Source organism: Ascidia mentula, chromosome 3 (genome assembly GCF_947561715.1).
Source record: "Ascidia mentula chromosome 3, kaAscMent1.1, whole genome shotgun sequence".
Lineage (NCBI taxonomy): Eukaryota > Metazoa > Chordata > Ascidiacea > Phlebobranchia > Ascidiidae > Ascidia > Ascidia mentula.
Genome location: NC_138568.1, coordinates 17,739,297 through 17,753,617, shown reverse-complemented (window position 1 = coordinate 17,753,617; position 14,321 = coordinate 17,739,297). Strand labels below are relative to the sequence as shown.

The window sequence follows — 14,321 nt, the reverse complement described above, 5'->3', positions numbered from 1 at the left end:
CATGGTTGTAGATTTCAACATGGCAGTGTTGGTATTACCGGTGCACAATAAAATTTGGGAATTTCGTGACAAAAAAAAAACGTTTCTTAGCACCGAACATAAATACCCTTCGTCATGTTCGGTTCTGAGAAACGTTGACGCAGTTCCGCTGCAGGCGCATTTAGAGATGTCAGTCATGACTCAAGCTCATACCTTTTCTCGGGAAACTGCAGTGCCCATGAAACCACGACAAATAAAGCGTGATAGATCGAGCTGGTCTCATGTTTTGGGGAACATGGTGTCGTCAAAACAAAGACTGAATACCCTTTATCATGATCGGTTCTGAGAAACGTTGACGCAGTTCCGCTACATTCGCATTTAGAGCTGTCCCTCACGACGAAACCAAGCTGTGCTTTACGATGTAAAATCCGTTGCGTAGAAAGAAAAATCTCACAGCATTCTCTAGTCATGTTCGGTAAAACAAGTACAGAAAAATATTGCGTGAAACAGACAGAAGCGTTATAAGTACGGCGAATATTTTTTCACCTAAAAAACGAAAATTTTTTACCTAAAAATTGAAACGATTGACAAATTTTGACAATAAAAACCTGCTTTTGGTAAATTTTGTCGTATAAAGAACTCAAGTAGTTAAATTACGCATTTTTTGAGCAAAAAAAGTTAAAATTTATTGTAGTACAACGAGATATACTTTGTCCTTACAAAGTTGTGTCTGTCCTTACAAAGTAGCTTTACACGTTTTGAGGTGTGTTGAGTATCACATCATATTAACCTAATTATTTCACCTAATGGTATATGATTCACAATAAGTAGACAATGGGCCATAACAGTATAAAGTAAGTTACAATGTGTAAAATGTAAAATGAAAAGTTCACTGCAGTGCAAACTTTACGACACCACGACAATGCAGTTCGTAAACAACTTTCACTTTGTAAACAATTTTAACAATTTTTGGCCTAACGCAAAAATTTTGACCAATTTTCTACTTTTTTTCGCCCTAGTTATAACATTTCAATCAACCATGGTCAATGACGTCCAGTCTTTTGCGCAGACAAATTAAGCCTGCAAGCGGCAGTTAATTGGTTGCCTCCGACTGGTCACGTAACAAGCGTTTTGAAGCATATATCGTCGGGTAAAACGGCTTTGGGCGCATTTGTAATCAAGCTTTTCAAGGTAATACAGACATAGCTTATATGAATCTTGCAAGTTGGGTGTTACAATGTTATAAAAACACTTCATTAAAAGAAATGTTTTGTTTTTCGTGAACAAAATTATGCGCTGTTGTTTTTTTATTTTCCTAATCATAATTTTCAATAAATTAAAACTGAACAAAATTTTTGCATTGTAGATGCGACAGTTTCATCCCGACGAATTCCGGTACCTTAAAGGAGATCATGGACAGCTCGGGAAAGGTGGTTTCGGAGTTGTAAGACTTGCCAACCACCAAGAGTTAGGACTCGTTGCACTAAAGTGCTTCCGAGCCCAACGATCTGAAATGCACAAGTAAGGCAGCGTAACTTGTTTAAATCAATTTTCCCCGAATCAGTATCAAATTACACCAAAATATAACTGTAATTCAAATACAAAAGCAAGTAAAAAAATTGTTGTTCGGTATTGTACCTGCATTATGGGGAATGAACATAATTTTCAGAATCGAGATGGAATTAGAACATCATCAAATCTCTCAAGACTCTAACGTAGTGCAACTGTTTGGCTGGACAACATGGGAAGGAATGATAGCGATTGTCATGGAATACTGCAAGTATGGAGATCTTGGAAGTTTACTGATCAACAAACATGTGCGTTTGTCGGTGCCTGTTCTGTTGAAAATGTGCACCGAGATCGCTGCAGGCATTGCGAATGTTCACAATGTAACAGAGTCTAAGCGCATGGTGCATTGTGACATCAAACCTGCAAACTTTTTGATTTCCAAGTACTTTCACTGCAAGTTATCCGACTTTGGTGGAGCAAAGTTGTGTGAATACACCGGGTTTCCCACCACACAAAATCCTGAACGCGAAGAATGGACGGAATTGTTCGCGGCTCCAGAAGTTCTGTGTAATCCAGCTTTGCCCGTGAGGAAAGAGCAAGACACCTATTCTTTTGCATTGGTGATCTACGTTCTTTTGACTAGGTGCGATCTGAAAAACCGACCTCAAATATTTATATCCAAAATCAAAACAGGATGGCGTCCACCAATCGACCAAATAGAAACGATGATGGAGAACCTCAATGAACCCGATTGGAAGAGTGTTGAAATATTGATTAATGTGATGGAAAGTTGTTGGCAGCAAAAGCCCAAACGTAGGCCTGATATGCTCGATGTGTTGCAACATTTACAAGAACAACTTACCGAGTACAGCCATTCGCATTTGCAACGCGGCATTGATAGAGCAAGCAAGAGTATTCAGGTCTTTCATCCCGACCCTCGCAAAGACAAATGGAGTTCTCTCAGGAATCTTACAATCCCAGGTCAAGCCTCAGGAAGAGGTGGTAGGTTAAAAATGTTATCCATTGCATTTAATTTACAGGATCGCACAAATGTGTACGTTCGTAGAAACCAAGTATTCGCTAAGATAGTTTTGACTCTTTTTGTAATTGTATATAATTGCGGCGAATTTTTTAACGATCTCAAATATGAGAGAAAATTTACGATGTTTGTACGCAGAAAGACATAATTTGCATGTTATATCTTGTTTTGTGTGCAGTTGGTTCTTCATCAAGTACGACAATGCGGCCATCAAGCAGTAGACCATCGGCATCAGGCAGAGGCCTACAGTCCAGAGGGCCATTGGCAACAGGGAGTGGGGCTACAAGACCAGACAGAAGGCCACTGACGACACGGAGTGGGACAACAAGACCAGACAGAAGATTGGATTTAGAGCAACTTTTTGACGAATTGGAGGTTAGAAAACGGGATTCAATATAATTTAGGTATTTAGTTTGAATTAAAAAAAAGATTTTCCTTATCGGAACCAGCAGTTTAAGCAATGGCTCTACTTGATACGGGTTTATTGTAATCAAATTAGTTTAATTCAAAATAATGTCAAAAAACAGGTTGAACTCATGGCATAAATTGTGGTCGTTTGTGCTACTAGGATTGGTAAACATATTGCCTTCTAATTAGGTTGGTGACATGCCAAGAAACAACCATCCAAGAGATGAAGAATATTACTCACTGTATTACCATTTTGAAGCAAATTGACTTCTAACAATAAATGCTTAATAATTTTCGCACGCAAACAAACCAAATTGCTGCTGACCGCTGAAGCCTAATTGTTACTTCAAAGATCACATTTTACACCGATTTTAATTAAGTTCAAATTTTCTTGTATATATAAAGACAAAATATTGTCCCTCTAAAATTGATACATTTGTGACGTTTAATTGCGCTGTTTGCATTTATGTTATCGTGGAGCCATGATCATGTTATTGCAATAATCACGCGTGTTTGTCACGACCAGCATTTGGTTAATTCCCTTCATTTGTAATGTACGCCCTTTCAAACTATAAACATTGTGACGCAACACCTTGTTTGCAGCATTGTACAATGATTGTAAGTCCCGTTGCATGATGCATTGTATGTTTGTTTTGCTTTGAAGTTGTAATTGCAACTAGTAATTCAACCGAAGACTTCGTTATGTACAGTTTTGATGAACCGAGTGACATTATCGAATACACTATTTACCCAGAGATTTTGCAAAGGTCTGCTTACTTAACCAAACCAGGTAGAAGGATCCTAGAGATTTATCACGCTCTTACGCCATCGTAAAATATCTTTGATATTATAAGAGGTATTTACAGTTTACATGATAGATTCAAATTGTTAATTAAGAGTTGATGAATGCAAGTTTGTAATACAGTTTTCGAAAAAATAGATCAAATTTCCTCCATTTACACCTTTATAATATTGTGCTTTGGTTTGATAGTCCCAACAATTAAAATTGTTAGATCAAACCGTTTAAAGCAGAACATGTATGTTAAAACGCCTTTGCTTATACTGACAACACATCTAAATATTAATCATACATGTATTTTATAAGCTGACAAACATTTATTTTCTCAAAAATTTTTGGTGACCGTATAAATAAAGATTTAAACTGACGTCATTTCCGATCTGTTTAAACATATCGAGTTTGTAAATCAGATCAAACCGAGTACACTAGATGCATTGCACCATCGTCTTTATCGTTATGTGTTATTTGACAGATTGAACGTGATGCAAATATTTGTAATTTTGTGTCGCTGACATGCTTATTTTCCAAAGTTGTCGTTTTTTTTAGCTTTACACGGTTTTATGACCATAATACTTGCACAAGCTTGATCCCCATAAACTAAAGCCTGCAAATCAAAAACTACAATAAAACATATAAGTTGCATTGTACCGTCGTCGACATCAATGTTGGTTTACGTACATGTCGCACGTAGCAGACAGTTTTGTTTTGTTGGGTCACTGAATTCGTAATTCTCGCCTAGTCACTTGTTCTAAATCTAAAATGTGGAACCTAGACACATATTTTGACCATGAGTTTCAATTAGACCGATATAGAGTTTCCCTTTTCATCATCACCTTTAAAAATTACCGCTAAGCGGTAATGGAAGCCATTTCGGGTAGTATATAGACCCAGCTTGTATTGCAGTTTTGAACAAAGTAGTGTTACAATGTTCTGTGAATATCTAAATTTAACCAAACTCCATTGGAAAACAATAGCACAATTCTTAGGTTGGTTACATAACAAAATTAAGCATTGTGTAATATTGCGAAGGTTGCGTGACAAATTTTGAAGTTCGCGCACTAGAAATTTTTTTTCAGATGATGCTCGTACTTATCGGGAAAAAGTGGCTGAAAATGGCAGATTAAGTCCTCTCTGGGAGCCTTCATTTCAGACCAACTCTGCAACAGGTGTTGTTGCAATCATTGCACCATCGTCGACAACAATGTTTGTTCACCTACAGGTCGCACCAGGCAAATATTTGTATTATAATGTCACTGACTCCGTAATTCCCACTATTTTCTGTTAAACATGTTATTTGCTGTTAAACTTGTTATTTTATGTTAAAGTTGCAGGCTGGCTACCAACACAAAGGAAAGCTAACTTTACTTGTCTAAATATATCTTAGGGGTGAGTTACTATTATTTGTGGTCAAGTTTACAAATTGCAACCGCCCATATTTGCGCTAAACGTCGCATAAAACCCCTGGAAACTCCTGTGTGCTTTCACGAGTAGACAAGTTCGAAACGTATGGTTCAATATTGTTTATAACGTGTTGTTCAAATACAAACGAAACACTGCAAGACTCAAACCTTGTTACACTTTATGACATATATATTTGTAGTTAACACTCAGTGTTTGTTTAATAAAGACGACGGCTTGTGTGAAACTAATTTGAATACAAGTCTGTCTGCCTGCATCGAAATTATCAAGCATCATTATTTATGACTCTGCAGCGCCCCACAGTGACTAGCGGTATTCGTTTTCGTCAACAGGTTTTAATCAAAAAATTAAAAACTGTAATGTCTTCACTTGCACTAGTAAATATTCGACTTCTATGCAACACAATAAATATACACTTTTTGCATAAATGACAGGTGTGCATATGTTGGCAATATAGATTTTTTTATTTGCTTTGTTCCCCTGTTTTAGTACCACGTTTTAATGCAATTTCACGGGTAATAATAATTCTTACATAAAACTTGCGTGCATGAGGCAGAAACGTACTTTGATATTTAGAACTAGATTTAATCTTTGTACATCTACAATTTTCTGTTCAGAAGCCCTTAGCAGCGCTTTAACCCAATCGGAACAATGACACACAAGCGACATTCCGAGAAAAATGTGAAGTGCAACAGAATACAATCATAACGAAATACAATCCTTGGTGTCTGTGCAGAATAAAGGTGTATTGAACCTTAAATTGCCTTGAATTTAACAATTTAACACAAGGCTCGCCAAACTTTGCTTATTGTGAATAGCAAGACAGCCAAGTTTTCATTTCAAAGGCCTTGCTGTTTGACTTTTGTGACAGTTGCAAAACTACCAAGAGATGAAATATTCAAAATATTTCAAGAAATAAAATATACTTGAAAAACGTCGTTGGCGTGGCAGAAACGAAAGGCACCAAACTGGATGTAACATGCACATCGAGAGAAAATGTGGCAAAGCTCGACACGAATTTGCAGTCGATAAAGCCCAAGTTCTGGAAAAGGAGTTGGACCACACCGAGCGACTCTTTCTTGAGTTGCTTCACATTCACAAAAACAGTGGATGCGTCAACGACAAAGAACGATGTATTTTTTCCGGCAGTTTATGACAATTTGTTGTAACTGTGACGCCTTCCGCAATGTTTTGTGTTTTAGCCACATGATCTAACAAGTGGTGTCAACGTGTCCTTTTTTCTTTTTGTGTCCCAGCATGTTTTAGTGTAGTTTACTTTGAAATTGCGGTATTAATACCTGATGAAGTCTCGCCGCATGGCAGACGAAACGTCGAATAAATACAACACGTTTATTTTATGCCAGAAGAGCAATACTTTTTAAAAAAGAAATTGAGACAAGACTCGAAAGTTAAAATTTTGCACTTCAGCCACACGATAAAGCGATGACCATGTTAAGGCTAGAACTGAGGTATAAGTATGATTGTCTTATTGAAGAAAAAACTACAAGCGCTATTGCCAGAAGTAGAGTACGTTGGACTGAATGCGGTGGGAAAAATAATTCATATTTTTTAAAATCTTGAAAAAAGAAGAATGGATAAAGTCAATAACTGGATTAATGCATTAAGATGACGTACAAACCGATCAAAACACGATTTTACAACAACTCGCAAAATATTTAAAAAATCTTTATAAAAAAGAAACTAACCCAGCGCGAACCAAAAAAAAAAACGTAAAACATTTCAGGCTCTGCAAAACAGTAAGCAATTTTTAAATACCACATGGCCTTTAACACGAGGAACTGGCGCACGGCGAGCATTTGTCATCACAGAAAATGTTTACCAAGTTTGTCTCTCAAAGGTATCTCATTTCTTACTCACAGATAAATCTAGCGATAAGTGTCTTTTGCCAATAAATGAGACAATGCTGTTCACGAAACAAAAAAACAGCAAAATCTTTACAAATCGCCATTTTTCCTCGTCAATCTTATTTTTTATTTGCATTGGGTTTTACCCTTTAGCGCTATCGGTTACCAAGCAGTTCCGTTTGGCCTTAGTGCGCTCCACAGTGGTTGGTCTCTGTTGTTTGGTACTCAGTATAGGGTACCAAACGGATCGACGTTGACCGAAAGGTACCACAAAGTGGAAATTAGTGTCAGCAACTGCACTGATCAGACCTTACAGGTCGAAACAGTGCGTGTACACCTTGTCTGTAGCTCTCCAACAACTCCAGCAACTTAACAACTACGTGATTCTGGACTCGTGTGAAACAGTTTTGCTCTGGGGCCGCCAAACTCCTAAATCAGGCAAAGAAGCTTTTAGTGCAGATGGTTGGATGGTATGTGGGGTGTGACATAACGGAAGAATTTTCCTAAGGCCGCTCCTATAGCAAAACTCAGCAAAACAAACAAGAAAATAATTTGTTGACCTGTCACTGCACAGCGCAATAATTTATTTTATCAAAACCATTTTTTAAATGACCGGTTGTAATTATTTTTGTGAGTTTTAGTTTTCAAAAACATAATTTACTCACTTGCATCCCCGTTCTCAATGATTTCTATGTATTTTAGTTGTTTCAACGTCGTTCTCAAACTTTAACTGAAGTTGTGCGTAGATTGCAAAAACGTATTTGGAAATCTTTTATTGGAGTCTTGGTTGTGTACGCAGTTTTAAAACAAAAACCTGCGGTTGTGAACGATAGACCTGGAGTTGGAAGGGCGGCAACACAAAACAAAGGTAAGCTCATTCGTACTTGCAGACGTGTTGTTGTGTTAATGCTGTTTGTTTCGGCAGAAATGCAAAAGAAAATCCTTCGACTGATAATTACTGATTTTCTCTGCTCGGTTCCAATTACAATCATGGCATTTGTGAACATCGGTGGAGTCCCAATGCCTCCAGTGATGTACTCTGTGTCAGCAATTATCTTGCTCCCCATCAACAGCTCTCTAAATCCCCTAATCTACTCCAACGCCCCGAAACTGCTTTATAATAGAATTCGGGATGGCCTACGTGTCGTTTTCAGGCGCCAACCACAGGAAGAGCAACAGGAAAATGTGGTTGTGGTTGCCAACCGGGAAAAGTTACTTGTAATTGAAGAAGAATCCACTCTGTAAATAAACCTTGCATTCAACCTTGCGTTTATTCCCCCTGGTTCCAGTGAACTCACTTCATTTTGCAATCTATCGTATGGCAGAAAACATTCGAGTGCGCCTTTGTCGTCCGAAGTGCCAACGATCGTATGAGATGAAGATGAAACATTTTGGCGATGAAGTCAACGCATTTGTTGTCAGATATGTACTTATTGTGTCTTTGGATGATCGTTTACTTGTAAATATGTTGTATTGACGTTGGTAGGAAAATATATCCTGCCAACTTCAAAAATTCACCAAAACAGTTAAAACACTCCCGCGTGTTTTTTTGTGGGTGATTATGGATTTTATGGTGATGTATCGTATCGGACCAAATTTTTTGCATAAATATCAATGTTATTCCTTTTTCTTCGTCAACATGCGCAGCGGCAACATTCAACCTTTTTCCAAAATTGTTTTGTCAACTGCAGCAGCCCGTTGACAGCGAATATTTTTTGTCCTTGTCAATAAACATAGTGTTGAGAGGATAAAAGTTTATATACCTCGTACCTTGTAGGCACTTACAACTTTAGTAGCACCAAAAAGTTTTGTGAAACAGGCCTGTTTTGGAAATACTTTATACAGTCATACACATGAGATTTAGCAGTATCGTTTTCGGAGACATAAAAAACTGCAAAAAGTTTTTTTCTTTTCTGAAGAGTTTGTTGCATCTTTTTCTGCACATATCCTATACCATGAAAGAATATCGAAAATGTCACAAACAACTTGGTAACGAAACACTCGTTTTTTCGCTGCGTCAAGGTCTCAGAAGAACAAAAGAATCTGATGTTGGTAGTATGGATGATACACACTTATGCTTTTTTACAATAAGTTCCAACACAAGTAAATGTTTTTCTGATAAATCAACATCATGTCTTAATCTTGAACTTTATTGATATTTCTTGACGATGTCGAATTTGCTCCTAAACTCTCATTAATTATTTTATTATTTTTTTTCAGTATAACTTATATGTAAAGTAGGATGTGATTTCAGAGGTATTTTGGTTGCATGAAACGAACTCAGACCTAACAAATTCAAAACCATACGACACGCACAGTGTTCACAAATAAACTGCAAAAAAACTTCACATATTGTTAACCGCCTTTTTCCTTTGCGAGGCAATAAATTTCAACAATTTGAGAGGAAAATTAGCTGCAGCTTTTTATAGAATTTTAACTTAAGGTCTGGATTGGCTTTACATTTTTACCAATTGCATCATACGGTGTCGCTTGAGAGTTAAGTGGACACGCATCTGCAGAATACAAGTGAGTACTATCTTTGACTGAAAAGGCTCAATGGGTGAATGAGCGTTTGTTATGAATTGCGTCCGCGCGTATATTGATCATGTGAAGCTCAGGTTGTTTCAACAACAAAAATGCCAGATATAATTTGTTTTTAGAAAAGGTAAACTAGCAAGAATATCACGGATTACCCTGGACCTGCGTCGTGTTGTTTCCTATTATCCAAATATTATTGAATGTAAAGGCGTTTTTAAATTAGAAACTGTCAGGCAATGACATGTGAATGCCTGTTCCCCCTGGCTTGGCTTTAATTGGGAAACACTCTTATTACACTGCAAGTAAGTTTCACTGGCATCGCAGCATGTAAATGAGCTTTTTATAAATTGGGTAGCTTGTATTTTGGTTGCATTTTTACTAAATTAAAAAAAAATGCTCAATATCTACTTATATATAGACTGTAAGATATACATAAAAATATATTTAAAATGTATTTTACTGCACAAAGGAGTAAGCTAGGATCAAAGCAATATCAATTCGTGTAAATTAAGTATTTTAATCTAAGCAATGGCGTCAGATTTGCATAACTTAAAAACTTAACATACCTTTGTTGGGATTTACCCACGAAGGGACTCGAACTCTCAATCTTCTGATTCGAAGTCTATTGACTGATTTGGTCAAACATTTGCGCGTAACGTTATTGTGTGGACTAATTAAAACGTATCAGTTTTATTTGCAGAAGTAGGGCATCTAATTGTGCTGCGGAACACGGCGGTCATGGTGGCATCACTCTTGTGAAAAGGCAAGACTTAATGGCCCCTGGCTCCGTGATACCACCAGCGGCAATTCTTTAAGTTGGTTCCACCGGGAAAAAACACTTGGTGAAATAAAGGCTTCGGCGATACAAGGTCAATGCGAATGATGTAGATTCACTGGAAACCCGATCAGTTGTCTCGTTTTGAATTTCATTTGGATGTACATAAATTTTCTTGCAACGAAGCTCACACCCATCAATAAAATTAGCCCACTGATTAGGCCAACACGTTGTGCTTTAAATGATCCATTAAATTGATTTGCATGAGCCTTATATTTTAATTTGCATATACTTAGTAAGGTATTTGTATCCAAACATTTTTTTTTCTTTTTATCCTGTTTAGTGTAGGCTTCTTAGTGCCATCCATTTTTTTCGTGCTGACAGTTGATAGTCATTTCATATGTGTGATTGGAACAAGATTACAACGCTACTTATCAAAAACACCCACATCAATATTTTCGCTGGAAGTCGGTCTTATATTGACAGCACACGTAATAGAACAACAACAGTGACAACAAAAAACATACTTGGATAGTGTTCGCTACGAAAGACAAAGACCTAGGTCTTCTTTTAAAGAGAAACTGTGGGTATATACACAAATAGAACAAAAAATGTGTCACTGGCATCCTACTTCTGGTCATGCAGTATTTTTTCGTATGGAGGTAATGCTTTTTCAACGCCGGTTATTTGAAGATATTTTCGCAAGTATCCAATGTTCTTATTAATCACTTCCCGTGTAAATGGTGGATAAATTTCAAATGAATACCGGCGCGGCTTTCGCTTGGCAAAACCTTCGAGTTCCAAGCGGAGACAGGCGAGTCGATCTTCCAGGTTTTTCGGGTGAAGTGCGGGATTTGGAAAGAATTCAACCATCTTTCTCACGTTGGAGATCGGATCGGCCACTATGTCCTCGTAGTAGAGAACGAGTTTTGGTTTTTTGCTTGACAACACATTTTTGTGGTATGTTAAATGTTTGGTTATTTTTTTCACCAGTATTTCTGCGTTGAGTTCTGCAGATAAAAGGTGTTTTTAAAAATCAATAAATGCGTTTAGCATTATCAGCATATTAACTTATTAAAGAATTAAAGAATTAAAATGAAGCTTTAAACGTAACCTTTTTTTATTTCATCATCCGTAGCATGACCAACGTGTCGATTTTTCTTCCGAGTCCGGAAGTTAGCGTACGACAAAATCGACTTGTACGGGTTTCTTATGATCAAGATTATGGAATGGATATTTTCGTGCCCTGAAAGACCATGGAACAAATGGTTTTTTAGTGGGTCTGTTCTATTTTCACTTGGCTTCAGACTTTCTCCCAAGTATCCTGAATAAGCACAAAATTATTAGTAGTTTTTTTTTAGTGTAAACCTCAGCATACGTTTTCTATACTTGGCACAGGTACTCTGCTTGTTCCACATAAGTTTGAATTTTTGTAAAATACATGTACGTATTTTTTGCATCATCACACTTTCAAATTCATTCCACTTTTACATTGTACAAACCCATGGCACCGATTTCTTTATCCGAGTAATAACTCCCCGTGTAGAATCCGGTCGCCTTTTCTAACATATACCGAATCCACGTGTTTCCAGATCCGGGGTAGGAGGTCAGGAGTGTTCGGTTGTATTCACCGGCGGGAAGAAGACGAACATTTCCGCATCTTTTGTCCTCCGCCAGCGTACGGAAAATTTCCAGCGAATCAGTTGAGTTGAATTCCTCTTGTCTGGAAATTGTGCCCCTGAGTGAAAAATTATGACGAAACAGTTAAAAACATACAGAAGTGAAAGCTTTATGAAAATTTGTGATCTTCGGTAAGGTTTCTGTCGGATAAAGACTTCGTATCAGATTACTTTTCACTACTTTGTTGTAAAAATCTCATCGTCGGTTTAACTGATGTAAATATATATATATACGTACTTTGCTTGCTTATAGGCATCGCTAGCACCGAAAAGAATGCATTATAAAACAAAAATAAGTAGCACATACTGAAATACAGATCAAAGGACTGCGAAAACGAAACAAAATGAAATATATAGTGAGATGCCGAGCAGTTAGGTTACATGTTACAACTAGAAAATGTTTCGACCTGTTGCATTTTGCTTTTCGTACCCTGTAAGGTATTTTGGTACAAAATTGCTTTCAACATATCTTAGCTGGTAACTTATTACGAATATATCATTGCTAGGCTAAGAACAATACATTCCGGGTATTTTACTGTGAAACATGTTTTCGTTTTGCTGCCGTAGGAACGAAACGTACCCAAATGTCGGGCCAAATTCTCCGCACCAGCATTTTTTCCCTGCACCGTAAATTGCCGCCGGGTGGTGCTGATGTTCACATATCATCAGACAATCAGTTGATGACTCGGACATGACGTATTGGTCTGGAAGAATGGCTTGATTGTGTTGAATGCAGCCTCGCTGGCGGGACACCACGTGTTCTTTGATGAAAGGTGCTAAAAAGTTTGAAATTTGCTGAGACAAGCGCGTCAATTGTTCGATTCAGTTCGAACGAAGAAAAATAACTTATTGCCAGGTAAAGTCTTGGATGCTGTCGTTTTACCGAGCGACCTCATAATATCAAGAAAGTAACGACGGTTTATTGTCCGAGCTAAAAGTGTTCTTGTCTATTTAGTGATTTGTACCGTAACAGTTTTACTTACGTTGCACACATTTGCCTTTAATAAAATATGCGTTCACGCTATTCTTCCCTCCGCATTTTTTATCTTCTCCCGCCGTTTCCTCTCCTGCACATATTTGATCACATCCGTGCGACGTCACTCGTTTGTTTGCGATGTGATCAAGAACGTTATCGCACATGCATGTGCTTCCATTCTTAAGTACAGCGTAGGTGTGGCCACTAAAAGCACGATTGAACTTATGCTGATACTTCACAGTGTAGGTTGTTGGTTTGCATGCAATAAAGATGGTTCAGTTTCATGTTCACTGACACTACACTATATGGACCCTCGTTTTTGCGTTGTTGGGGCGGCGTAGCCTTACTTTCACGTTTCACCAAATTCATTTTTATGTTCAACAGCATAGCCCTGCAATGGTTATATTGTGGCAGCAGATAAAAAGAATTATCAATGTACGTGAACGAGTTTGTATCTATAGAAGGTCGTCGCTTTATGGTACGTCGACGTAATAGTTTGTTAGGCATGAGCGATCGAGTGGTTCATGAAGTTGGGAACCACAGTCCTACACACTGGTAGCTAATTAGACGATTTCGTGTGAATTAAGATTCTATTCAAAGATTAACCAACAACGTACAATGGAGTATAAATGACTCGGAATAGAAAAGGTAAAGTTAATATGCCAATCACCATAAGCAAACGAACACTGCTGCGAGTATTATCAGTGTTGTGAGCTTTGGCTTTCCTGTTCAGTATCTTTCGCTGTTTGTTTTTAGCACTCAGGAAAAGAACAATTTCATAAACGTTCGGATCTCACTGTGAGTGGCACGAGGAAATACACCAGTTGAGTGTCATTAAGTGATGTCGATGTACCACTGCCGCCTTCTGTTCTATTGACTCATTAAAACACCCGAGGAAGGAGCCTGCCAACGCAACAGATTAAGTTAAAGCAATGCGCTGGGGAAACCTATGTTGTGTTGTCACTTCATAATATATATCTGACGTTGGAAGCCGGTAATGATAAACATTTGTATCCTCATAGGCCTTTTTAGAACTCGATTAACAAATTTAGGCTATCAAGTCAAGGTTTACTTGCTTTCGCAAAATGTGGCGACTCCTTTTGGAGCTTTGGCGAACGACATTACGTACTTTCTGAAACATACCGAAGTTTGTTGAAAAGCATTTAAACTGTTTGATTTCATCACAAAAAGTAAACTGCTTACCTTGCTTTTGCACTGTACTGTTGCCCCCCTCGATGCGAGTTGTACGCATTCATTAAAACAAGAGAGAGAAGACATATTGCCACCAAACGTATGAAGAAAACTGCACCTTTAAATTTGTGAAATGACATATTT

At 37.7% G+C, this 14,321-nt stretch overlaps 2 protein-coding genes across 3 annotated transcripts; one reads left to right on the top strand and one right to left on the bottom strand.

Moving 5' to 3' along the window:
• The first annotated feature begins 722 nt into the window (after window positions 1-722).
• Window positions 723-3,692, top strand: LOC145895066 (receptor-interacting serine/threonine-protein kinase 1-like). Of its 2 annotated transcripts, XM_082983817.1 has the most exons (6): window positions 723-833; window positions 1,049-1,170; window positions 1,346-1,500; window positions 1,649-2,490; window positions 2,706-2,902; window positions 3,125-3,692. In XM_082983817.1, exons 3-6 carry the CDS (start codon window positions 1,346-1,348, stop codon window positions 3,200-3,202), a joined length of 1,272 nt encoding a protein of 423 aa, XP_082839943.1. In that variant the 5' UTR covers window positions 723-833; window positions 1,049-1,170; the 3' UTR covers window positions 3,203-3,692. The 2 variants fall into 2 exon arrangements, with proteins under 2 accessions (XP_082839943.1, XP_082839942.1); XM_082983816.1 differs by lacking the exon at window positions 723-833 and having other exon boundaries at window positions 950-1,170.
• A 7,266-nt stretch (window positions 3,693-10,958) lies between these two features.
• On the bottom strand, window positions 10,959-13,355 carry LOC145895833 (sialate:O-sulfotransferase 1-like). Its single transcript, XM_082984613.1, has 6 exons — window positions 13,282-13,355; window positions 12,994-13,190; window positions 12,591-12,786; window positions 11,834-12,069; window positions 11,446-11,655; window positions 10,959-11,341 (listed from the first exon to the last, which is right to left on the bottom strand). Exons 1-6 carry the CDS (start codon window positions 13,353-13,355, stop codon window positions 10,959-10,961), a joined length of 1,296 nt encoding a protein of 431 aa, XP_082840739.1.
• Window positions 13,356-14,321: the final 966 nt, after the last annotated feature.

Coding starts and splice junctions, on each gene's coding strand:
- LOC145895066 (XM_082983817.1), top strand. CDS start 1,346: ATGCGACAGTTTCATCCCGACGAATTCCGGTACCTTAAAGGAGATCAT. Junction 1,501..1,648: donor CAACGATCTGAAATGCACAA/GTAAGGCAGCGT, acceptor CATAATTTTCAG/AATCGAGATGGAATTAGAAC. Junction 2,491..2,705: donor TCAAGCCTCAGGAAGAGGTG/GTAGGTTAAAAA, acceptor TTTTGTGTGCAG/TTGGTTCTTCATCAAGTACG.
- LOC145895833 (XM_082984613.1), bottom strand. CDS start 13,355: ATGAATTTGGTGAAACGTGAAAGTAAGGCTACGCCGCCCCAACAACGC. Junction 12,787..12,993: donor TAAAGGCAAATGTGTGCAAC/GTAAGTAAAACT, acceptor CAAACTTTTTAG/CACCTTTCATCAAAGAACAC. Junction 11,342..11,445: donor GGATGATGAAATAAAAAAAG/GTTACGTTTAAA, acceptor TTTTATCTGCAG/AACTCAACGCAGAAATACTG.